Genomic DNA, 25,311 nt, shown 5'->3' with positions numbered 1-25,311 from the left:
GGACGTTTTGTTCATGTTTTTTTCGGACCAATGTTGGACATTTCTAGCTGTATGACATGTTGCATTGTCTTGTTGGAAGATCTCATCCACTCTTGGAAAGATAATCAGCATGTATAGGTTTACATGTTCTGCAAAGATGATTCATACCCTAATTGGTTGAGAGTGCCTTCCACATGGATGAGTGGGCTCAGGGAACGCCACAAAGACATTCCCCAGACCATAAAGCTGCCACCACCAGCTTGTGTTCTTGCAGCAATGGTTGCAGAGTGTTTGTTCTTTCATGTTCACGCCTGACAAGCCAACATCTATCCATTCAATAAAGCAGAAACCGTGACATCTGAGAAGGCAACCCTTTACCAATCAGCGGAGGTCCAATTTTGATACTGCTACAAAAATTGAAGCCTTTTCTGCCAAAACAACAAGTGACCGTCCATCTGCTTCGGAGCCTCATATGCAGTAAGGTTCACTGAACTGTTGTTTTAGAAATATGTCTAGTAGCCTCTGGGTAATTTTGGTGGCGAGTTCCTACATTGTCCATCCTCGCACACCTTTGTAGCCAACATTCACCTCTCACATTATTGGCATGTTGTGCTCGGCAGTTTTCACGTTGCTTATTTGTAATGATGCCTTTTGTCCACTCATGATACACTCTCAACACAGCAGCACGTGAATAGTTCACAAGCTGCACAGCATCAGAAATACTGCCACCTTTTGTCATGGTCTTGCCTGTGACAGGGACTAGAAGATTGAGGAGACTGGCTGCACGTGATTGACAGCCCCTTTGGTTTCACTTATCTGTGTTGTTGCTGGGGATGACCAAACCTCTTGTCTCAGGTGTAGATTAAGTGGTCATTCCTTCTCCTCTATTTAGTCTGGCCTCACCCATCATGCTATGCGGTTGATAGATCCTTGTTTGTGGAAGTCCTGGTGTTAGTTCTCTCAGAGTTCCTGCTCATCCGCATACTTATGGAAGTTAAGTTTATCTTCTTTGTTGTTTGTTGCTTTCCCCTACCTGCTGATATTAGGCCTGAGGGGGTCTCCTATTTCTTCATCTGGGAAGGAATAGGTCATCCTGACACTATCTGCTGGGCCCTGCTAGGGTGAGATTGGGCTTAGGTTCCTGCATATGAACATTCCTTCAAGGTCTGTTCATACTGATAGCAGTCAGGGCTCGGCATAGGGACTCACTAGGTGTGACCATTTCCCTTTCCCTAGGTTCCAGGCCTAATACGTTTTCCCTTCCCTTCTGTGTTCAGTGTAGAGTGTATTTACCACACTGTGCCGTGACACCTTTGGCCCAAAAGCCAATAATCATCAATTTTTTAATTGACTCTTTTAACCAAAACAGCAACAAGGGATGTGTGTGCAGACAACCTATCGTACACCTTATATACTCACCAAGCCAGCTTACAACACAAAATTTACTTCATAAGCTACACGCTGCCAACGTTAAAAGTAGGAACTGGTCATAATAATGTTATCACTTGACTGTGTATTATTTAACTTATTTATTAATTATATTGAGGATGGGATTAATAGCACTTTTTCTATTTTTGCAGATGACACCAAGCTATGTAGTACTGTGTAGTCAATGGAAGACGTCCATAAACTACAGGCTGACTAAGATACGATTGTTTGGGCATCCACTTGCATCACGCAATAATCTACTTAATCTACTTGGGGCTAACCCTGGGAGAATTACTTGTAGAAAAGGATTTGAGGGTACCTGTAGATCATAGACTGAATAACAGCATGAAATGTCAATCAGCTGCTTTTAAGGCCAGCAGAGTACTGTCATGTATCAAAAGAACCATGGGCTCACAGGACAGGAAAGTAATATTGCCACTTTTAAGAGCTTTGATGTGGTCTCATCTGGAATATGCAGTTCAGTTCTGGGCACAAGACCATAAAATGGATGCCCTGGAGCTGGAAAAAGTACAAAGAAGAGCAACTAAACTGATAAGGGGCCTGTAGGGTGTTGGTTATTAGGAAAGATTTAAAGAATTAAGGGGGTCATTTATTAAGACCGGTGTTTTAGAAACCGGTCTTAATAAGCACTTTAGCTGGCGGTGGATCCGCCTTAGTAATGTAGAGGCTCCACCCTAAATGTAAGCCAGCTTCCTTGCTGGCTTAAACTTAGACCATTTTCTACGACTAAAAAAGGCGTAGAAAATGATGACTGAGACGGGATTGCTGGCCCATCCCTGCTTGCACCACTCCCACTTTTTTACACCTGGCGTGAGCGGGGCAAAGTCGCAGAATGCGGTGCAAATAACCTTTGCGCCTCAATCTGCGCCTAATATAGGTGCATTTCTGATGGTAAATGACCCCCTAAATGTATTTAGAGGAAGTGTCAGACAATTATGAAGTTCAGTGATCAATGTGGAAAAGGCAAGATTTCAGGATTACTTGTCTTATATAGTGAAATGGTAGAGTGAAAAAAGTATAAAAACTTATTTTAAAAATTGTTCTATATAAAGGTCTATGTAGGGCCTTTGGTGATCTATACCAGAAAAACAGAAGGCTGAGTCGGCTGACCTGTGTAAAGATATATTAATCAGAACAGAACTTTGGACTTAGGTGTTGCTGTTTGCATGTTTGTGTGCTTTTTACCTGTTCTGCTCTATGAGCCCAGACTTACCATAGCTATAATACATATTCAACACAATACTCAGAGTGTGTTTGACTGTAAAATGTAGTTTTTACAGCCCGCGGTGGTCACGTTGTTTGGTACATGCATGTATATAGGAAGCGCATTGATATATTCAGATTGTAAAACGTTAAAGTCATTACTTTTAGACAAAACATCACTCAGACATGATTTTTACCCTTATTTTACTCAGCAGAAGAGTCATGCAAAACAAATCGTTTTCCAAAAAATAATACATCTTTCAGTATTATGGTTCTTTAAAAAAAGAAATTCCCTAATACGCGCCTGACCTCACTAACTATATACTAAGCATCCTGTTACTCAGTCATGGACAGTGGAATCATACAATCAATATATAAAGTCAATTCCCCTAGGACATTCTTTCTTTCTTTTTCTTAAAGCTAATGACTATGTGTGCGAATGAATATACGTTATCGCAAGTGTAGACAGAAAAACAGGACATATTTCAGAGACCCAGCATTTAATTCAGCAGTGAACAGGATAAATATCATAGTCACCCCCACTCCTCCCCTTTCCCTCCGTGAACTAAACAGATCAAACATTGACCATATTAAATACGAAATAAATAATACAATAAATAATTATTTAAAAAAATAAAATTAAAAATTAAAACATAGTACGCAATATATTTATGTTTCTAGAGACTCTTTGCGAATAGGCTATTTTAGACCGCTAATCGGAGGAACAGGCCCCCTTCCTCCACCACGCTCACACAGTTCAATACAATGGCAGAAGTTTTAAAGCATCTGCTCTTAGTTTAAGGTGGCTAATGGATAATTCTTTACAGCAGAGACTTGGACTCAAAGGAGAACATCCAGAATCTAAGATGCTGTTTGGGAGATAATTAAGAGAGGTCAGTCACATTTATCCTTATGTAAAGAAATATCATGGTCTAACTCAATCTCACAGTAGAGGTCAGTCTTTTTTCCCCAAATCCTTAAAAATAATAATAATTTAAAAAAATGCTGTTCTAATATGGTGGGTGAGACATCTCTGTATGTCATACTCATAATCTCAGCTAAAATATGCTACTACCTGTAGATTACACAAATAGATTCATGATAAGAGACAGACTTGGTACAATCATATCTTCCTCTGGCCATCTTGTAAACTAGAGGGATTCTGATTCTAGGTGCCCTTTATCTAAACCACACTATGAAAGGTTTTACTTCACTTTCATCTGTAGGAACATTAAAGACACTGCCAAATACATGGAAATAAACTGCTAGATTACTGTCATGAAAGCTCAACTCTGGACATTTTAGACACCAAGTGGACATCTTATTGCAGTGATATCTAACAAAGTAGCTACTGGGTAGCTGGCTTGCCTTGACATCAGATTTTCATTGGAGTTGACTGAGGCCAAAGCTTGACCAGAAAACACTATTATCTTTATGTTCATTATCTTCTAGCAAACATAAGGTCCTCATAGTCAGTTCTGCCAGTCCAGCTGACCACAGCACTGTCCAGTTGTCTGCTGCGATACCCAGATCCCTTGCTCTTACAGATGACAATAGGAAGCAGATGCTTTAGGTTGGTTAACGACCATCAAGCCCTTTGCTGCTGAAGATGAAGCTGCTTCTTTAATCCACCACAATTGTGTTTGTTCCAAACTGCTTGTTCGTTGTGTTATCATTCAGCTACATCTGGGGGAACGATTGATTGATGACACATTAATTATCTGGATAGAGAAAGCTAGATAAACAGGAATAATTTTCTCTTGTTAAAAAATAGACTTCCCTCTGTATTATCCCATGAACAATGTGGCAGTATCATCAGAATGCACCTTCCCACAATCGGTTTATTTAGCAGCATGAGATCTTTCAAAAGTCTTAGAATTTAAAGAACGAGTTTGAGCTGATGCCAATTGTTATGCAAAACTTTCCATCACAAGTTATTAAACTTCAACTCTGTCTTCCATGCATTCTCAGAATCCATTATTTCTCCTTTCAGTTCTTTTTATGAATCGTCTAACCAACAGCATTGATGACATGATTTTACCTAGGATACAAGCCATCTACTAAATGGTGGTGGGACAGTACAGGCTATCTTGAATACTTTGCGCCCATGAATCCATGAACCCAGCATGGTGTTAAGTCCAGAGAATTTTTTTCTCAAAAGCTTCCTTACAGTAGCAGTGTGTGGGTGGGTGGGGGGAAGAGGTTGGTCATGGTCATAATAGTGGTTTAGAAGTGGCTTCCCAGAAGCCTTGTCTCTTATTGAAGGAATAAAGATGATTCCTGGAGAGACTTTCCCAGAAGTCTCAGCTCTCACAAACAGAAAGTGACAGACAGGAGACACAGGCCTTTCCAGAAGCCTCTGTTTTTACAAACAGAAAGTGACAATGGTTGATTATTAAGAAGGCTTTCCCAGAAGCCTCAACTGTCATGGTCAGAGTATGACGGAAGTTGATCTGTGACAGGCTTGCCCGGAAGCCTTAACTTTGACAAAGAGTGATAGGTCCAGGGAACTTCCCAGAAGCCCCTGCTTCCACTGGACAGAGAACGACAAATTGTTTCAGTGTTCTTATCCGATGAGCCTTTCATGTGGTAGAGACCAGTGCAGAGAACCTTCTTAAGACGTAACAGTAGATGGACAATGGCTTTTCCCGCAAGTCTTTCATCTTGCCAGAAGGGGTTTAGTGATTTGTATACAAGCCTTCAAAGCATTTTACCCCCTTTCCTCCCGAAGAACAGGAAATGCACCACCTACATCATGAAAAGGAGACCTGTAATGTTCCAACCTTGTGTCATTGATGGTTCTGTGATAAGTGTCAGCTGCTGATTTTCCCCTTTGTAAGGAAGAAGTGAGGAATTTCTGAAACAAAGAGAGGGTATAATATGGGGAGGAGGGGAGTGGATTGGCTGCAGTGGTCTTAGTGGAAAGTGGTATTGGGGTCTCCTAACTTTTACTCCCTCGGCTGTGCTGTAAATTAAGTTGGTTCATTTGCGCTTCTTCTAGGCCATTAAATTTTTTTAGACGAAGTTCATCCAGTTTTCTCCAAAGCTCCTGGCGATCTTTTTCTCGCTTCAACTCCCTGTGGAATAAAATGGAGATGTATGAAGACTCTTAAATACTTTTAGGGCTCATTCAGACGGCCGCATGCTGTCTGTAAAAATGCGGATCCGTTTTTTTGCGGACAGTTCAGCATGTTCTCAAAAAAACTGATTGCATTCCGTTTTTTTGCTGATCCATAGACTTTAATAGGGCAATGTCCTACTTAATAAGTATAGGACATGTTTAATTTTTTTTGCTGAGCCGTGCAATGGAAGAAAAGAGCTCCATAGAAATGAATGGGACAGCATCTAATCCGCAAAAAAACGTATCCGCATTTTTGCGGACAGCATACGGCCGACTGAATGAGCCCTTATACACATACACATTATATCAGTCCAGACACATCTTTTATGGTTGTCTGGTTTCGCCATACTGATGAGCTATCCTCAAGATATCAGATTGGGGGTCCGACTGTCAGCTGTTTGAAGGGATCGCAGCGCTCATGTAAGTTCTGTGTCCTCCTCAATGTACCTTGTAGTGCAGGTATAGAGTAATTACAGCTGTTTAAACCATTCAAGTAAATGAAAGAGCAAACTGTAATTACCCTTCACCTCCGCTACAAGGCAGACAGCATGCAAGTACATATTGAAGAGGATGCATGAGAGCCGCAGCCCCTACACGTAGCCGATTGGCAGAGGTCCGAGTTCTAACAGCCCCGCCAGTCAGCTATTCCATCTGATATTGATGACTATCCTGTAGGTCATCAGTATGGTGTTACCGGAATATTCTTTTACACTACATTATTGTTCATAAAAAATGAGGGAAATGTTCTGTATAAATCATGAAATGCTGTAGAACTTGTCATAATAATTAGTTATGAAATATGGAAATTCTGTTTCAGTTTACCATAAATTTACCATTTACTACATTTATGAACATCAGGATAGTCACCGTTCCAGATGCTGCCACCGTTCCAGATGCAAGTACACAGGACACCCTCTGGATAAAGGGAATCCAGTACTTTCTACTGTCTAATAAATTACATATCATAGACTGCAGTAATTAGGGTACAGCATATACAGTATATCTGCTGCAATTCCACAGCAGTAGGATTCGTGCCAATTGGTCCAGATTTTGTTGTGAAAAGGGACTTACTGTTGTCTGTCCAGCTTATATGATGCTGTGAGTTCATCAAAGAGTTTCCCGTTCATCTCCATGAAAGTCTTCAGCACATTGTAAATCAATGAGACAATTGTCCTTAAAAAAACAACATTGAGATAGGCTAAGGGTACAGCCACACAGTCAGGTTTCCTGATGCAGCTCTGGAAGCCAAAATCGGGAGTGGTCATAAAAAGTAGAGAAAGTTTATAGGACAGATATGACTTCTCATCTTGTTTGAATTCACTCCTGGTTTTGACTTCCAAAACTGAATCAGGAAATTTGACCGTGTGGTCGTACCCTAAGATCGAGGATAGAAAAAAACATGGGTAACACAGTAGCATAACATAGTAACGTAACATAGTACTTACAGGGAACATGTTATAAGAAAATTATTTATTGCTTAAATCATGGCTTTATGTTAAACTTATATATCATTTTTTTTTTTCAAATTTGTGGCTTTGTTTTCATTTTCTATGTCACCATCTATATTTAAAAAAAACACTACAAAATTGTGCAGTTTTTGCACTGGCCGCTAGGTCTAAATTTTGTCAAGACTTCCTGTTCTGTACAGATACGTTTTCAGCAACCATCCATTATCATTGTAGACAGGATTACAATGACAGATATCACCTCTGTATAGATAGCACGGGATCCATAAAACACAATATGTGATATAACAGCTTATCTACTCCCTCCTGACCTCTGCAAAGCTCACAGAGCATGCCTAGAAAACTCTTCCATAGAAATCAAAGGGGTCAGCTCCAGTCTATTGTGTCTATGATTTCTGCTCTCTCAAAGAACATGAAGTCTTAAAGGGGTATTCCAGTTACCATAAATATAATTTATGTTTTTGACTAATTCATCAATAATTACCTAATATAATGTAAATTTCAGCAGTATTACCAGCTGCTATATACTAGGGTACAAGGCCTATTGCAGGACCCTGCACATTGAGACCAGAAAAGCCTTTGCCATCTTGTCTCTATGTCGCTCATGCGCAGCAATGTTATCAGAAAACAGACCAATACATGGTACAGCTTATTTTCTTTTGAGTTTTAGAAAAATAAAACATTAGAAAATGTTTTTTTTTTCTTTTTCTGTTATTGATCTTGAATATGTCCTTGTGTCCACTTTTGAGAATATTTTTTGCAGAAGCCCAATCTGTGATCCCCGCCCCCTACACGCACACACTCTCCCTCAGGTACTGCTCCTTTAATAGCCCATGTATGAGTGTAATGTAGGACTGTGAGGCCCCTTGCAGGAGAGTGTGAGTGGGTTAGGTCCAGATGCATTGCGGATGCGTTCAGTGAAAAATGTGCGATTTCGCAAGCAAGGCCATTCAGTTTAGTATGTGATCGCGTTCAGTTTTTATGGCGCGGGTGCAATGCGATTAAATGCGTATATAGGACATGCTACGATTTTCACACAATGGACAAGTGATGCGTGAACAACAACGCTCATGTACACAGACCCATTGAAATGAATAGGTCCGGATTCAGTGCGGGCGCAATGCGTTCACATCTCGCATTGCACCCACGCGGAAAACTTGCTCATCTGAAAGGGGCCTAAGAGAAACTTCAGACTGCTCTACACGTGTGGTCCAACACTTACTGGTTCCAATGTTCTTTGGAGACTTGGTAAAGGGTGCCAAATATCAGAGGCAGGATCGTATGACAGTTCTCCTCTATAAGACTGAGGATATACTCATTGTTCCAGAAATAAAGTGCCCGCTCAGCAACCTGAGAGATAATACAACATAATATTGAAAAAAACTGAAGGTTATGAAATAGACACTGTAAGGCCTAATGCACACGGACGTTTTTTTTTTGCGGTCCGCAAAAACGGTTTCCGTTGTTCCGTGATCCGTGTCCGTTTTTTCTTCCGTGAGTCTTCCTTGATTTTTGGAGGATCCACGGACATGAAAAATGAAAAAAAAATCTAAGTCAAGTTTGCCTTTGAAATGATAGGAAAAAACGGACGCGGATGACAATCTTGTGTGCATCCGTGATTTTTCACGGACCCATTGACTTGAATGGGTCCGTGAACCGTTGTCCATGAAAAAAATAGGACAGGTCATATTATTTTCACGGACTGGAAACACGGATCACAGACACGGATGCCAAACGGTGCATTTTCCGATTTTTCCACGGACCCATTGAAAGTCAATGGGTCCGTGGAAAAAAACGGAAAATGGAACAACGGCAGCGGATGCACACAACGGTCGTGTGCATGAGGCCTAATAGAAAGAAATTGATAGCTGGGTATAGCTACACACTGTGTATATATATATATTTATATATATATATATATATATGTATGTATGTATGTAATCTATCTACCAAAACGCTTCACTTTTAACACATTTTCTGATGTTGTGGCCTTGTGCTAAAATAAAAAAAAGGTTTTAGTTTCCCCCCATTAATCTGCACTCAGTACCCCATAATGTGAAAGTGATTTTGGAAGGGTACATTGCACTGTACTGCTGCACTGAAAGTTCCCAAGAGCACAGTGGCCTCCAAGTTTGAAACAACCAGAACTCTTACCACCAAGCTAAGTAATCAGGTGAGAAGGTCCTTGGTAACCAGAAGAGGTAACCAGAAACCAATGGTCACTGTGGCTGAGCTCCAAAGATCCTGTGTGCAGATGGGAGAAACTTCAAGAAAGTCAACCCTCACTGCAGCACTCCACTAGTCAGGGCTTTATGACAGAGTGGCCAGAAAGAAGCCTTTCCTCAGTAAAAAAAAAACATGAAAGCCCACCTGGAGTTTGCAAAAGAGCTCCTAAAGGACTCTCGGACTGTGAGACAGCTAAGAGACAGCGATGTGAATGTCCTTGAGTGGTTCTGATTTGAACCTGCTCTGGGGAGACGTGAAAATGGCTGTCCATTGATGGTCCCCATCCAACTGGACAGAGTTTGAGAGGATCTGCAGATGAGAATGGCAGAAAATCCCTAAATCCAGGTGTGCAAACCTTGTGGCATCATACCCAAGAAGACTGGAGGCAGTAATCGCTGCCAAAGGTGCTTCAACTAAGTTCTGAGTAAAGAGAGTGAATACTTATGTCAATTCAAGATTTTAATGTTTCCTTTTAAAAAACTTATCAAAGATTTCAAATATTCTGCTTTCACATTGTCATTATGGGGTGTTGACTTCAGATTAATAGGGGAAACCATTAATATTTTTTTTTATCTTAGCACAAGGCCACAACATAACAACATAAAAAGTGAAAGTCTCTGAAGACTTTCTAAATGCACTGTATCTATCTATATATATATACACAGGCTCGGACTGGCCCACAGGGGTACAGGGGAATCCCCCGGTGGGCCCCTGAGCAAGGTGGGCCCCTAGTCTCCCACCCCCTGCACAAGTGGCACATAACACATTAGATTTAGTACACTACATACATATATTCAATGTAGAGCACCTCAACTAGCTTATGTTCATATAAAAAAAAACTTGTTAGATTATTTATTATATTTGAATGTATCCGTACGGTGGGCCCCCAAAATAAATTTTACTGGTGGTCCCTAGGTACCCCAGTCCGACACTGTATATATATATATATATATATATATATATACACACACACACACACACACATATATATATGTTATCTATATATCTGTCTGATCTATCCAAGAAGACTTAGATTTATACCTGGAAATGTGGGCTGGAGACACAGTGGGCAATTTGCTTAAAAAGTGGTTCCTGGATCTTAACAAACTGGGATGGTTCAATTACATCCAAAATCTCTTCCAGCTCTCCGAGGAACATCACCTGTCAGAAGACACCATGAATTATATGGCTAGTGAAAAAGTCAGTTATTGGTTAAAGAGGTGGTTCACCTTATATGACAACATTCCTAGTGTCTCTAAGTGGTTGTCCCATGAAAACATATTATCCATTTTTTTCAAACCAGCACTTGGATCTGATTACTTTTGCAATTGCATGTAATAAAAAATTTAGTACAGCCACTGAGTTGTTTACTGAAATCCGTCTGTATAGCGCCATCTGCTGTTTGTTCTTTTTCTAAATTCTTTGTCTACCTCACCAAGATGGAAGCACATGCTCAGTACCATCCTTTAACTGCCACCAGATGCAGCACAAAGACCATGCTTCCTGAGAAAGGACAGGCCCCAGGGCCTTCTTTAACGCGGGGCAAAAGTGGCAGCTGCCCCGGGCCCAGTTGCTCCTGGGGGGCCCCAGCTGCCTCTTGAGCCCCGCTGGCCACTGGTGATGTGGGGGGCGGTGGCAGGGCACAGGGAGATGAGCGCTTCCATTGTGGAAGCGCTTATCTCCATAGTCATCTGTATCGCCATCCCCAGGACAGCAATACAGATGGAAGTGCTGCGGCGGGGCAGGGGAGGGAGAGGCGTCTCCCTTCCCCGTTCCTCTGATAGGCTGCAGGCACTAGGCCTGCAAACTATCAGAGGAGAGGACGGTGCAGGCGGCGCGATGATGTCATCGCGCTGCCTGAGCCGTAGAGCGCTGGACAAAGTCCCGAAGAGGCCTGCATCGCATCGCTGCCAGCCTGAAGGAGGTAAGTATGTGTTTATTTTTTTATATGGTACTACTACTGGCACATGATTGGGGGGCATCTATGGGGCACCTGTTACTGGCGCATGATTGGGGGGCATCTATGGGGGCACCTGTTTCTGGCACATGATTGGGGGCATCTATGGGGCACCTCTTACTGACACATGATTGAGGGGCATCTATGGGGCACTTGTTACTTGCACATGATTGGGGGGCATCTATGGGGGCACTTGTTACTGCAACATGATTTGGGGGGCATCTATGGGAGCACCTGTTACTGGCACATGATTGGGGGGCATCTATGGGGGCACCTGTTAATGGCACATGATTGGGGGGCATCTATGGGGGCACATCTTAGTGGCACATTATTGGGGGGCACTTCTTACTGGCACATTATTGGTGGCCTTTTTACTGGCACATTATTGTGTAGCACTATGGGGGCATCTATGGAGGCACTTCTTACTGGCACATTATTGGGGGCATCTACTGAGGCCACAAAGAAGGGGTATTTTAGATGGGGGGGCTCTGTATACGGGTATTTTATACTGGGGCACATTATGGTGGGTACTATGGTGAAAAGGAGAGAGGAGTACTATGGGCTCATCTATAGGGGGGCACTAAGAAGGGGTATTTTATACTTGCAAATTAATTATGGGGGATGCGGAGGGCATCTACTGGGGCACTATATATGGGGCATTTTATACTGATACATTATGGGGGGCACTAAGAAGAAAGGGGAGAGGGGCACTATGGGGCATTTTATACTGGCACTATGGGGCATTTACTGGGGGCACCATATGGGGGTATTTTATACTGGCACATTATGGGGGCACTAAGGGGACATTAACTCAACTTGGGGCATTAAAAGGGGGTATTTTTTGCACTGGCACATAATAAGGAGAATTATTACTACTGGGGGGCATTATGATGGGCTTTATTACTACTGGGGGTCTATGGGGAACATGATTACTAGTATGTGCACTATGGGAGCATTATTACTTCTGGGGCACAGTGGGGACATATTGGGGGCACTGTATGAACACTATTACTACCATGTGTGTTCTAGAAGAGAATTATTCCTATTGGTAGGACTTTTGGGAGCACTATTGCTGTGGGGACACCTTGGCACAGTATCAGCTTACCACAATTATTTTTGGGGGACGTTATGTTTACACTATTAGTGTCAGGGGCACTATTTGCTGGGCGCAGTTATTTTAGGGCACTGTGTGCCAATAATTATTGAAGGGCACTATCTGTTTTGTACTACTATCATCAGAGGTTTTATCTGTTTCTGCAGTATAGTATTGGGGAGCACAGGGGCACAGTATTGGAGGTGGTAGGATGATTTGTCTAGAAGATGGGAGGATGATGGAAAAGTAGTAAACTAAGATTTTCTTTGTCAAACTGCAGAGACGAGAAATGTATGAAAAATTGTTGTCTGGTCTGAAAGGAGAAGATGAGGAAAGAGAACATCTACATCACTGGATGTAAGAGGTATGGGGCTCTGTATTACACTGTATGTAGGGGTGGATGGAGGGGTTAGTAGTACAGTACTATCTGCACTTTGTAAAAAATAAAAAATAAAGTAATCTGCAAAATACTATATATTTGTGTCAGAAGTTGTGCTTTTTTAATTTTTAGAATAATGATACAGCCATTTTATTTGATATTTTTGTGCTGATTCTCCCCCCCCCCCCCCCTCTATATTAAGGGACACTATAGTCACCAGAACTACACAGCTAAGGGTACTTTCACACTTGCGTTTTTCTTTTCCGGCACCGAGTTCCGTCCTAGGGGCTCAATACCGGAAAAGAACTGATCAGGTATATCCCCATGCATTCTGAATGGAGAGAAATCCGTTCAGTTTGCATCAGGATGTCTTCAGTTCAGTCATTTTGACTGATCAGGCAAAAGATAAAACTGCAGCATGCTACGGTTTTATCTCCGGTGAAAAAAAATGACTTTTCCCATAGGAATGTATTAGTGCCGGATCCGGCATTCAAAATACCGGAATGCGTAGACCGGTAAAAATGTGAAAAAAGATACAAGACGGATCAGTCTGTCTGCATGACAAGCGGAGAGACGGATCCGTCCTTGCAAAGCATTTGTGAGACGGATTCGGATCCGTCTAACAAATACTTTCAGTCATCGGCAGATCGGCGGAACTGCCCGCCGGATCACACTGCCGCAAGCGTGAAAGTAGCCTAAACGTAGTAGTTCTGGTGTCTATAGCAGGTCTCTGCAAGCTTATTAATGTAAACACTGCCTTTTCAGAAAAAATGGCAGTAATTACATTGCTGCCAAGGAGCACCTGTAGTGGCCACTCATCATTATTAAAGTTTACTACTCTACGAGGTGTGTGGATTAGTTTTGTGCGTGTGTTGTGGTGGAGGGCGTGATTGCCTGCTAGGGTGTGGGAAGGTGGGATCCAGGGGGCCCAAGTGCATTCTTGCCCAGGGTCCAATAGATATTAAAGACGGCCCTGACTCGCCCACTGAGCTGCCAGCTTAAAATAAATCTAGCAGAGCAATTGGAACAAAGAATGGGATCACGTGATGTGCAGGACTGGTTCAAAGTTTGTTAGAAAGCGTTGCGTTGTCATGTGCCATATGATGTTTTATTTTCCTTTTTTTACATTAATCATGGGGTAAGACTTTTCTTCTCCACTACGCTGCCTCTGTTTCCAGTGCTTCAGCTCTGGTCCATACCACTGGTTTGTGTATACAGGCTGCAGTGGTGAGACAGCTGTATAGACTGCAGCAGCCTGGGGTGAGGACCGGGGTGGCAGGGTGAAATGGTGGTCATGTAGCAATGTGGTCATTGTGGTCATGTAGCACACTGAACCGCAGCGAGGAGAAGTGACAGGATGGTGTATAATACATGTGAAATCTATATATCAACACACCAGCTCTATAAGGGTGGCTTCACATCATGTTTTAAGCCTCTGTTTAATGTATACAATAAGAAAAAAAAGGATACAAGAACGCAACACAACACATTCTTGTATTCTGCACAGTCCAGTAAAAAAAAGTATATATTATTTTATTTTTTGTACAATGGAACTCTATGGTGCCACTGTATGGTATTAGTGATGAGAGGCATAGGCAATATTCGTTTTTGCAATATTTCGCAAGTTTTTCGCATTATATTCACAATAAATTTGCGAATTCTAGAATTCGTGATCTCCAGTCATTATTTTCGCGATTGCGCAAATCAGCACTAATGATGCGCATATCTTTTGCACAATACATGCAACTTCACATTTTATCAGGTCTGAGTAGATATTACTGATTGGTGCACTAAGTATTGTGGTGACATCACAGCACTATGTCTGGAGCGTGTATGTATGGACAGCAGAGAAACCCTAATTCCTATCACACTACCTAACACCCTGCACTATAGCTACACTACATCACTATCTAACCTACACTGACTATCTCCCACTAACTATCTGTATTGTATATATGAGCTAACTAACTATCTAATGCAATTGGATAAGGACTAGGATCCAGGTGAAAGCACAGAGCACAGCAGCAACTTTCCTATTGGTTGCTAGGGATGTTGCTAAGCTCTGACAACGATATTGCAGCCTTCTCATTGGCCCACAAGCAAGAAGGGAGGTTACTGATGAAAAGAAAATCTAGAATATTCGCGATTACGAATATATAGCACTGTATTCTACATCTTCGCGAATTCTCGCAGTGGCGATATTCGCGATAAAAATTTGCGATTAGAATATTCGCGATCAACGCTATATGGCATCAGTCTGAGGCATCCGTTTAACATAAACGGATGGCAAAAACATGATGTGAAGCCACCCTAACATGTGACATCACAGACTAGCTACATCGGGTTGGCCAGCTTCTCCTTTACTGAAAAATACTTATTACAATAATTATGTTTTAGAAATAACAAGGAACGAAAGCGATGATTACACATAAACCTAAGCTGTTCACCTTGTTTCTGTTTGTCACAGCTAGCGGTGGAGACGCTTTCCACTGAAATAAAAGCCTGGTTTGCTATCCTGCCCATCGTCATGCCATGGTTTGTAAAATGGGTATAGTTCTAAAGCAGTGGTGTAACATCTCCCCCCCCCCCCCCCCCCAGCAATCCCTTCCTCCTATACAACCCTCACTCTCTCAGACCAGCCGCGCCTAAACAAATACACGATACTGTCGGTCATGCCACGGTATATACTGTCACTGCATATAATGTCATTGTATAATATTGTTATGGGGACCCTGACAATAAAATCTTTTGGTCCTCCTCCCGGACGGGCCCCTTCTGAGTTCCGGCCCTTGTTTGTAGCAGCCCTTTCCCCTGCTTCCACTATAGCTTCGCCCCTGTTCTTGTCACGAGGGTATCGAGAACCACGCCTGACTCCGTTATACCCGGGGTCAGGAAGTCGCAGCGGTTGGCTGCACGCTCTATTTAAGATAGGGCTGTTTTCCTTATGGTAGCTTTCTGGGTTTGCTTTGCAAACCCTTTTGGCTCACTCAGGGATCCGTAGCTCCTTCTCCTCAGCTGTTCCTTGTCCAGCACTCCCAAACCTCCTTATATTCCTCTCTCACACTTCTCTGGTTGCCAGAGATAGAGCTTCCTGCCTGGACATCTATCCTGACCCACTGGAGCTGTGTTGCTGCGTTCTCTGACTGTTGATTCAGAACGCTACCCTCCGGATCCCTGTTGGACCTTTGTGGACAGTTGTCGTCCACCTGGGTGTTTGTGTTTGTCTGTGTTTGTCTGTCCTCTCCCTGGTGTTTCCCTCGTAGTGCAGTGGTGAGGACTAGCGATCCCACCGGCCCGTTCACTATCTAGGGCTCATTTCAGGGAAAGCCAGGGTTTAGGCACGTGATCGCCGCACGGGTGAGGAACCCGTCTAGGGACGTCAGGGCAGTCAGGTGCCAGCCGCAAGGTGAGTTAGGGGTCACCACCTTTCCCTCTCCCTTAGGCAGGGCTTTCCCTGTTTTCCTCCCTGTGCGTGACGCCGGTCATTACAGTTCTAAAGGCATTCTAAATTCTCATGGTTATAATATTTACCGTATTTCAAAAAGGTATTTGCTATTCACTTTTTATAAATGCTGCGGTCAACTACCACCTTCCAATAAAACCAGTATGGTCTTTAATGCTGTTTTGGTTATTCCTGTGGTACTAGTGTTTATCTACCTGCAGTCCTTACTGCCATTAATCAAGAGGAATATTATTTTATGTCAATTATGAGTTGATTAGGATCCATACAATATTCTTACGACTGAATGGTACTTACCCATCCAGACTACTCACCACGCTCCAGGTAGTCTCTGCCGTATAGTTGCTAGGCTTAGTGCAGCACCTTCCTCTCCTACCCAGAAGCTTCCCTTTGGCTTTCCTTCCTGGTGGCATCGTGTTGGCAGGTTGTAGATATTTCCCTTATCTGTTAGGCTGGGTTCAGACCTGAGCGTTTTACAGCGCGTTCCTACACGCTGTAAAACGCTCAACAGGCAAGAACCAATGATTCCCTATGGGAATGGTTCTCACCTGAGCGTTTTACAGCGCGTACGATCGCGCTGTAAAACGCCCGATGCCCCAAGAAGTACAGGAGGCGTCTTGGGGCGTCTTGTGACGCGTTCCCGTACATAGACTTCAGCAGGAACGCGCGACAATGGGCGTTCGCTTGTCTCTGTATGCGCGATTGCAAACGCCCGTACAATCGCGCATACAGAGCGTACGTTCAGTACGCTCAGGTCTGAACCCAGTGTCATTCTATAGCGATTATAGCGGGGGTTTTTCTGACTCTTGACTCCTGTTGCTGACTTCAACTGGCTGATACAGGCGATCGTTTATTTGTGTCTGCATCCGTTCTTCAATTTTGCGGAACGGATGCGGACCCATTCATTTCACCCATACATGGTGTGCTGTCCGCATACCTACTTCCAGTCCGCAGCTTCGCAAAAAAACATAGAACAGTGCTGTCCATATCTTTTGAAGTGAATGGGTCCGCATCTGACCCGCAAAAATGCAGATTGGATGCAGACAAAAAATATGTTGGTGTGCATGAGCCCTAAAGCTTAGGACACTGAGCTTGAAGATGGTGATCTAGTCTGATCACTATGGGAAGCACATTGTCCTTTGTCAGACTGCCGTAAGCTCTATGGGTCTCCTACCTTCCTCTGGATCAATAGGGGGAAGCAATATTGTAAAGTTTAGCCACATTACTGTACTGTGCACATTAAAGGAGTAATCTAATATTATAAACTGCCTCCCCCCATGTGTCGGGCCCCTAACAGGGAATATACGGTTGTTGAGGAAGGGTGGCGCGTATTGTGTGTATGTGTATGTATTGGCGGTGCAGAGGACGATGTGCGCAGATGTGCCCAGCACCTGCGCCCATCCGCCTCCGATATTCCCCAGGGGCTCATCCATGCCCCTGTGGGAAATTCATATAGTGTGGCCCGCGAATGCATATACATATACACATGTATATATACCTATGTGCCCCTTTAATATGGTATGTGCCCCTTTAATATGATATGTGCCCCTTTAGATATGGTATGTGCCCCTTTAGATATGGTATGTGCCCCTTTAGATATGGTATGTGCCCCTTTAGATATGGTATGTGCCCCTTTAATATATATATATATGTGTATATATATGGGCCCCTTTAATATATATATATATATATATATATATGGGCCCCTTTAATGTATATATTGTGCCCCTTCATGCCCCCTGAAGTAATGTGCCACACACACAGCCCCATATAACATTAAACCCCCCTACATGGACCCAGATGCATCAATGTGAATGTGGCCCAAGCATTCACATTGATGTATTCTGAGTAAAGGCGCCAGGATGACCGGATAAGGTCCGGTCATTCTGGTGACCTCAAAAGGATTCAAATTCTAATGAATTTGAATCCTTTTGTTCCAATTATCTCCAGCCCGGCTGGAGATAATTAGAGCATAATAGAGAAAGAGGAGACACCTCCGCTCCCTCTATTATGCGCATTCCGGCATCGCAATTACCATTGCGATGTCCGGAATGCTGAGAGCTGCAGACGGGAGATCAAAGGATCTCCCGCCTGTCAGCCAGTACACGCGGCCATGCGGCGCGCGTGCCGGGATGCGCGGGCACGCGCGGTGACGTAATCTCACCGTGCCGGCCCACGTGTCCCTCACAGTGGTGCGCGCTCGCGCGCCGCTGTGTGGGCGGCACGGAGTGCGGGCGGCTGGACATATAAGTCCGGCTGGCCCGACACTAGGGAGAAGAGAGCCGGCCGCCCACCCTACCTGGAGGATCATCCCCTGGACAAACGAGCCCCCCTGGACAACGAGCAGGACCCTAAGTATCTCTATTAACCCCCCCCCCCACTATCCCACCAACGAAACCCCATTAACCCCCACTATCCCACCAACGCTATTAACCCCCCCACTATCCCACCAACGATAATAACCCCTTCCATACCCCCCATTATAATAACCCTTGCCCCTGGTTATTAGATTAACCCTTGCGATACCCTCATTCCCCTGGTTATTAGATTAACCCTTGCCATACCCTCATTCCCCTGGTTATATTAACCCCTGCCATACCCTCATTCCCTTGGTTATATCTGATTCCCCTGATTAACCCCTGCCATACCCCCATTCCCTTGGTTATCACCCCTGCATTGGTTTGTGGTCTGCTTTACCCCAGCACGACCACCGTTAACCCTCGTCGTGCCCCCTAGGGATAGAATATTAGTCAGGTGGGTGGGTTGTTATACCTGTATACCTGTATGTGTGTATTGTATAGTTAGTTTGTGGGTGGAATTTGGGAACGTGTAGTGTAGTTGAGTATTGTATATTTAGTGTTGTGTTGTCAGTATTGCGTGCGTAGTGTATTGTAATAAATACTGTGTTACTTGTACCCTTTGTAGTGTGTATTTGTTAGCGGTAGTAAGTAAGGCGCATGCAGCTAGTATAGAGATTAGTGTAAAGCATAGCGAAGATATTGTGTAATTGTTATATAAAGGTATAAATAGGCGGAGTCTTCACTAGACGGCTCCTCCTATTTAGGAATATTAATTATCGATATTCGCAAAATATTGGTGATTAATATTCCCCCTTTACAACTGGTACTTACCTGGCCCCCGCTTTCTGTGCCGCTCCTGGTCCATCGCCGCTGCTGCTTCTCCCAGTGCGCCGATGAAAACATCCGGTGTCGGGGAGGGGCAGCCAATGGCAGGTGGGGACGAGCCTTCCTAGCAGTGGCGTGCCTAGGGTGTTTGGCACCCGGGGCGGGTCCTTTCTTTGGCACCCTCCTTAATACTTTAAAAAAATTGTACCCTCTCCATAGTAGAAATTCCCATTGTGCCCCCTTCACAGTAATAATGCACACTGTGCCCCCTTTATAGTAGTAATAATGCCTTCTGTGCCCCCTTTATTGTAGTAATGCCCTCTGGCTCTGTGCCCCCTCCGTAGTAGAAATTCCCATTGTGCCCCCTTCACAGTAATAATGCACACTGTGCCCCCTTTATAGTAGTAATAATGCCTTCTGTGCCCCCTTTATTGTAGTAATGCCCTCTGGCTCTGTGCCCCCTCCGTAGTAGAAATGCCCATTGTGCCCCTTTCACATTGGTAATGGCCTCTGTGCCCCCTCCATAGTAGTAATACCCTCTGTGCCCCCTTCATAGTAGTAATGCCCTCTGTGCCCCCTAAACAAACAAAAAAAATCACAGAAAAAAACAAAGATAAAAACATTCTGCACGGTATGATAAATGTGGAGATTTCCCTAGCCACATTCATGGAAAAAAAAATATAATAATAATCACAGAAATAAGGTAATAATGCACTTAATAGAATAGATGCAAGCACTATATATGGACAAAGTCCTCACTCGGATGTGATAACATCTGAGACACTTAGCCAATATATTTTGATTAAAACACATCTGTGCCCACCTACCAAGCCAAGGTGGTCTCAGTTCAAGAGGGTCCTACGCTAAACCTACCTAAGCCATTGGGCTTCTATGTTCAGGAGCGCAGACCCCGCACATATGGTGTGCTGCTCCTAGTCACCTCCATGTGCATCAAGCAACCGATGGGAGGAGGAGCAAGCACAGCCATATGTACCACCTAATCAAGGCGCTCTATTGGATAGGAAGGGCAAAGGTTCAAAGGAATGACCCCTCCATAGTAATAAAGTAGTCTGTGCCCCCTACATAGTAATAAAGTCCTATGTGCCCCCTGTTTATTAAAAACAAAACAAAAAAACACAGTAGCTACTCACCTTGTCCCGCTCCTGAAGCTCACAGTCCTCTCTCCCCTGTAGACACAGATCGCTCTGCAGCACTGTGTGGGCGGGGCTTATGCATATTCTTGGGGTGCAGGCTCCGCCCACACAGGCTGGCAGTGCGATCTGGACCCAGGTAAGTATATTCCCTGTCAGGGGCCCGGCACATGGGGGGGAGGGGGGGAGGGGGGCAGTTTATGATATTGGATAACTCTTTTAAAATATCGTTATGAAAACATCTGAGCAATCTTTTGTAAAATTAATATTTATGAAAAATGACGATTGTTGGGGGTCTGATCACCACTGAACTATTTTTAGTCGACTCAAGACACCACAGGGAGCTGGTTGAATATTTCCTTAAATCAGAAAATTAAAAACAATTAGGGTCTTTTATCAAACTGGTGTAAAGTAGTCTTAACTGCCCATAGTAACCAATCAGATTACACCTTTCATTTTTGACAGCTCCTTCGGAAAATGAAAGGAGGAATTTGACTGGTTGCTATGGGCAAATAAGACAGTTCTACTGTAGACCAGTTTGATAAATGACCCCAAATGTTTGGAGTGGCCGGATCATACAAAGAACTAAAGTAGCATCCCGAGACACTGACATGTTTTTATATCAGTCTTATTTTCTCATTTTAATTGTCTCATATGGAAAAGTCTTGGACTATTGCTGCAGCGTAGAGTTCCTTACACCCACGATACACACTGGTGTATATCTAAAAAATGACCAACAGAAGAGATCACATTTGTTAGATTATATTGCTCAAAAAGGTGAAAATATAACATTAATGGCTAGTTTTAGCAATCTCAGTAATAAAATAGAAAAGCTATAGCTAGCAACATCTGTTGCCAGGGATACCATGGTTGCTATGGTATGTCAGATAGTCATAAGATATCTGCTCTATGGGAACAATAGCTGTGTAATTCTCAACTTCCACAGAAAATCAAGTCAACTCATACAGACACCTGCATAATTACACCTCTAGACACTTCTACAATTATTTCCCATCCAATTTTCAATAGATTTTAGTTTTTTTAAAAGACAACAGATAAAAAAAATCTAAAACACTAAGACTAGCGCTAAAATCTTCTGGCCGGATTTTCCGGCAGAGATACCACCTGCTGGAGCTTATCATACCCGTATTAGCCAGAGAGGGCCAGAGCACTGCCAGGCCCCATTGACTATAAGGCCACTTGCAGACGAGCGTGCCGGATTCAGTCCGGATGCGTTGTGGGCCGGTTCAGGGAAACCCGCGCGAGTTCGCACGCAATTTGTTTGAGATTGCATTGTCCAGTTTTTTCTACACAAGTGCAATGCGTTTTGCACGCGCGTGATAAAAAACTGCATGGTACCTAGACCCGAACCCGGACTTCTTCACTGAAGTTTGGGTTTGGTGTTCTGTAGATTTTATTATTTTCCATTATAACATGGTTATAATGGAAAATAATAGCATTCTTTAATACAGAATGCTAAGTAAAATGTCCATTGAGGGTTTAAAAATAATAAAAAAAATTACTCACCTCATCCACTTGATTGCCCAGCTGCTATCGTCTTCTTTCTTCTTCTTGCAGGACCTGCGCTGACGTCATCGCGCCCACCACGACGTGAGTGCGGTGACATCACCGCAGGTCCTTTTGCAGGTCCTGAAAGAAGACGATAACGGCTGCGTGATCAAGTGGATGAGGTGAGTAATTTTTTTATTATTGTTTAACACTCAATCGACATTATACTTAGCATTCTGTATTAAAGAATGCTATTATTTTCCATTATAACCATGTTATAATGGGAAATAATAAAGTAAATGGACTTTAATGGGGTCCCGGGGCTCATCCCTATTTATTAACATCATCTCCTTAGCAACCATCCGTGAAAATCGCATTGCATCCGCACTTATTTGCGGATGCAATGCGATTCTCATGCAGCCCCATTCACTTTTATGGGGCCCGCATTGCATGAAAATCGCAGAATATAAAATAGCACAAGTGATGCAAAAAAACAACGCTCATGTACACAGACCCATTGAAATGAATTGGTCTGGATTCCATGCAGGCGCAATGCGTTCGCATCACGCATTGCACCAGCACGGAATACTCGCTTGTGTGTAAGGGGCCCCTTGCAGACGAGTGTGCCCGAATTATCTCTGGATGCGTTCAGTAAAAACTGCACGATTTCGCTCACAAAGCCATTCAGTTTTGTTTGCGATCGCGTTCAGTTTATATCGAATGGGTGCAATGTGATTTACTGTGTTTTTTAAAAAACTGAATGTTTACAAACAACATCTCTTAACAACCATCCGTGAAAATCGCATCGCATCTGCACTTGCTTGCGGATGCGATTTTCACACAACCCCATTCACTTCTATGGGGCCAGCGTTGCGTGAAAATCGCAGAATATAGAACAAAAGTGATTATTAAATACAACCCCTCTGTACACAGACCCATTTAAATGAATGGGTCCAGATTTCGTGCGTGCGTAATGCGTTCGCATCACGCATTGCACCCGCGCAGAATTCTCGCTCGTGTGAAAGGGGTCTAATGGGACCCGGCGGGGATCCGGGCTTTTTCCGGCATTAGTGCTGGTGCTTGCAGCAGGTTTTGCACAGCAGAAGCCCAGAACTAATGATGAAAACAGGCTGGATCCCCGTCAGGTCCCATTATAGTCAATGGACTCTGGCATGGAAAGGTAGTATCTGGCTGTGCCAGATACTAAATGAATATGCTAAGATTTTAGCGTGTGTGTGAAATTAGGCTAAAACTCTGTCACCCTGCTACATGATGTTAAAGTGTAAATGTGTTATCATCTTGTGTAATCTGACATTACATTTGCATTATCTGGATTTCCTAGGACTGTTTTATGTAAATTGCTGTAATTATTCATGTACACCAGTAGGTGGCGGCAATGTATAGGCAGTCTATAGGACAGTTTAGTATATCTAGACCGGAATAGTGCATTCCAGTTTAGGCTCCCCTGTATGAGCAGAACTGGGACGTTCCCATGTCCTGTATCATGAGGAGGAGTAGGAAGTCTAGTTAGTGTACCAGCCACCCCTGTTGGGGTAGGTTGTGTGGATAGGAGCTCCCAGAACAAGGGATCCCAACCCTGGATCCAACCTCGGCTGAGGTTCAGGATCCATCTTCCCAGCCTGAGTCATCTACCTCAGCTGGTCTACCAGAGAAGCAGCCATCTCCAGCATCCAGGAAAAAGCATACCCTGTGAGCCAAGCTGTGAGTACATTTCCCAAGTCCAGGAGAAGCCAAATTCCTCCTCAGCTAGTCAGGCCCACTACCAAGCAGAATACAGACAGAGCAGAAGATAAATACCTGCCAGATCTACTAGGCGTATGTACCAGAAGCAGAATAGATATAAATTCCTGCCAAAATCTGCTGGGACCCAAGGCTATTGCTGTTACCTTGTACGGATTTAAAGCTGCCATTAAGTAAAGACAAGTTGACTCATAAGTTGGATCTTATTTACTGCTACCAAAGTTCCTCAATTACTCCTATTAACAACACTCAATTTATTGCAAGTGAGCCAGGATCCAGGAGTCCAGCCATACCAAGGTAGGAGACACCGTTGACACTACCATATCTGCTATACAGAGACATTACACCACTCTGGCATTCCTCACCTGGTACGTGAGTTGTTACATCTTAAAGGGCCCTGCTACAGTACCTGCGCAAGCTGCAATAGGCGTCACAAACTATTGCACATATATACTGACCCACTGGATAGCTGACCCACTGTACCGGTGTCCTGCTCTCTGCATATAGAAATCAAAAACATATAATCCCAGAAATTCCTCCCCTAATATACTTAACTGTAAGAAATAGATGCAGCGATTCTCTTAAATGTGTCCCATTTCCTCCTCCTCCTCCTCACAGTCCTGGGTCTGGCTGCAGAAGGAGCCTTCACCAGTACTCTGTCTGGAATGAGGCAAAGAAGACAAGCCCCCGCTCTTGGATAAGGCCCATCCTCCCAATCACCAATGTAAGTGGTCAGGATGAAGCGGAGGCCATTTTCACACATTAAAGGGGACATGAATTACTTCGGATGAAACACCTGAAGTCGATTCACATAAAATTTTGTTCTAATACTGTACGGAGCAGGAGCTCCATACAGTATTAGAATGTATTTTTTTTAATGAGCCGAAGTTATTGCTTCGCAAAGTCTCGAGAGACTTTGCACATTAACTTCATAAATTGATTTGTACTATAAAAGACCATTTCCCGAACTGGGGTTCGGTTCCAAGTGGTACCTTGGAACCGAACCAGAGTTCTGGAAATGGTGAAGCAATAACTTCGGCTATTCGGAGCCAATACATTCTAATACTGTACGAAGCTCCTGCTCCGTACAGTATTAGAACAAAGTTTTATGCAAATTGACTTTGGATGTTTCAGTGCTCCAGACAAAAAAAAAATATCAAGGAGCCATTGGCTTCTAATCTGAAAAATTTAGGAGCCAAATGAAATTTTTTAGTCGCCAAATTTTTGTTGTAACATAAGGGTCAGAAACGGGGTTTTCTTTAGCCTCTTGGGTATTATTTTTTCTATTCATAAACCTCCACATTGAGCTCCCAGCAGCAGATAGAAGCCCGCAGGGCACGCTGGCACTTCCGGTGTGACATCACCTGGGCACATGGTCTTTGCTCAGCAGAGGTTCCATTCCTGCCATGCTGTCCCTGGCACTTCATGAGCA

The 25,311-nt window shown here is 43.5% G+C and overlaps 1 protein-coding gene across 3 annotated transcripts in view; it reads right to left on the bottom strand.

Annotated features, from left to right (window-relative positions):
- Positions 1 to 2,826: 2,826 nt before the first annotated feature.
- The window catches only part of PPP2R5B (protein phosphatase 2 regulatory subunit B'beta), a 158,503-nt gene continuing 136,018 nt past the window's right edge, over positions 2,827 to 25,311 (bottom strand). For all 3 annotated transcript variants that reach the window (XM_044270393.1, XM_044270394.1, XM_044270395.1), the window contains 4 exons: positions 10,486 to 10,605; positions 8,441 to 8,568; positions 6,824 to 6,925; positions 2,827 to 5,708 (listed from right to left, as the gene is read on the bottom strand). In XM_044270393.1, the coding sequence (XP_044126328.1) occupies positions 5,573 to 5,708; positions 6,824 to 6,925; positions 8,441 to 8,568; positions 10,486 to 10,605 (486 nt within the window). In that variant the 3' untranslated portion in view covers positions 2,827 to 5,572. The remainder of the gene's footprint in view (positions 5,709 to 6,823; positions 6,926 to 8,440; positions 8,569 to 10,485; positions 10,606 to 25,311) is intronic.

The sequence above is a fragment of the Bufo gargarizans genome, chromosome 10, assembly GCF_014858855.1.
Source record: "Bufo gargarizans isolate SCDJY-AF-19 chromosome 10, ASM1485885v1, whole genome shotgun sequence".
Lineage (NCBI taxonomy): Eukaryota > Metazoa > Chordata > Amphibia > Anura > Bufonidae > Bufo > Bufo gargarizans.
The sequence above is the reverse complement of the archived record's forward strand: the minus strand, read 5'-3'. Positions and strand labels throughout refer to the sequence as shown.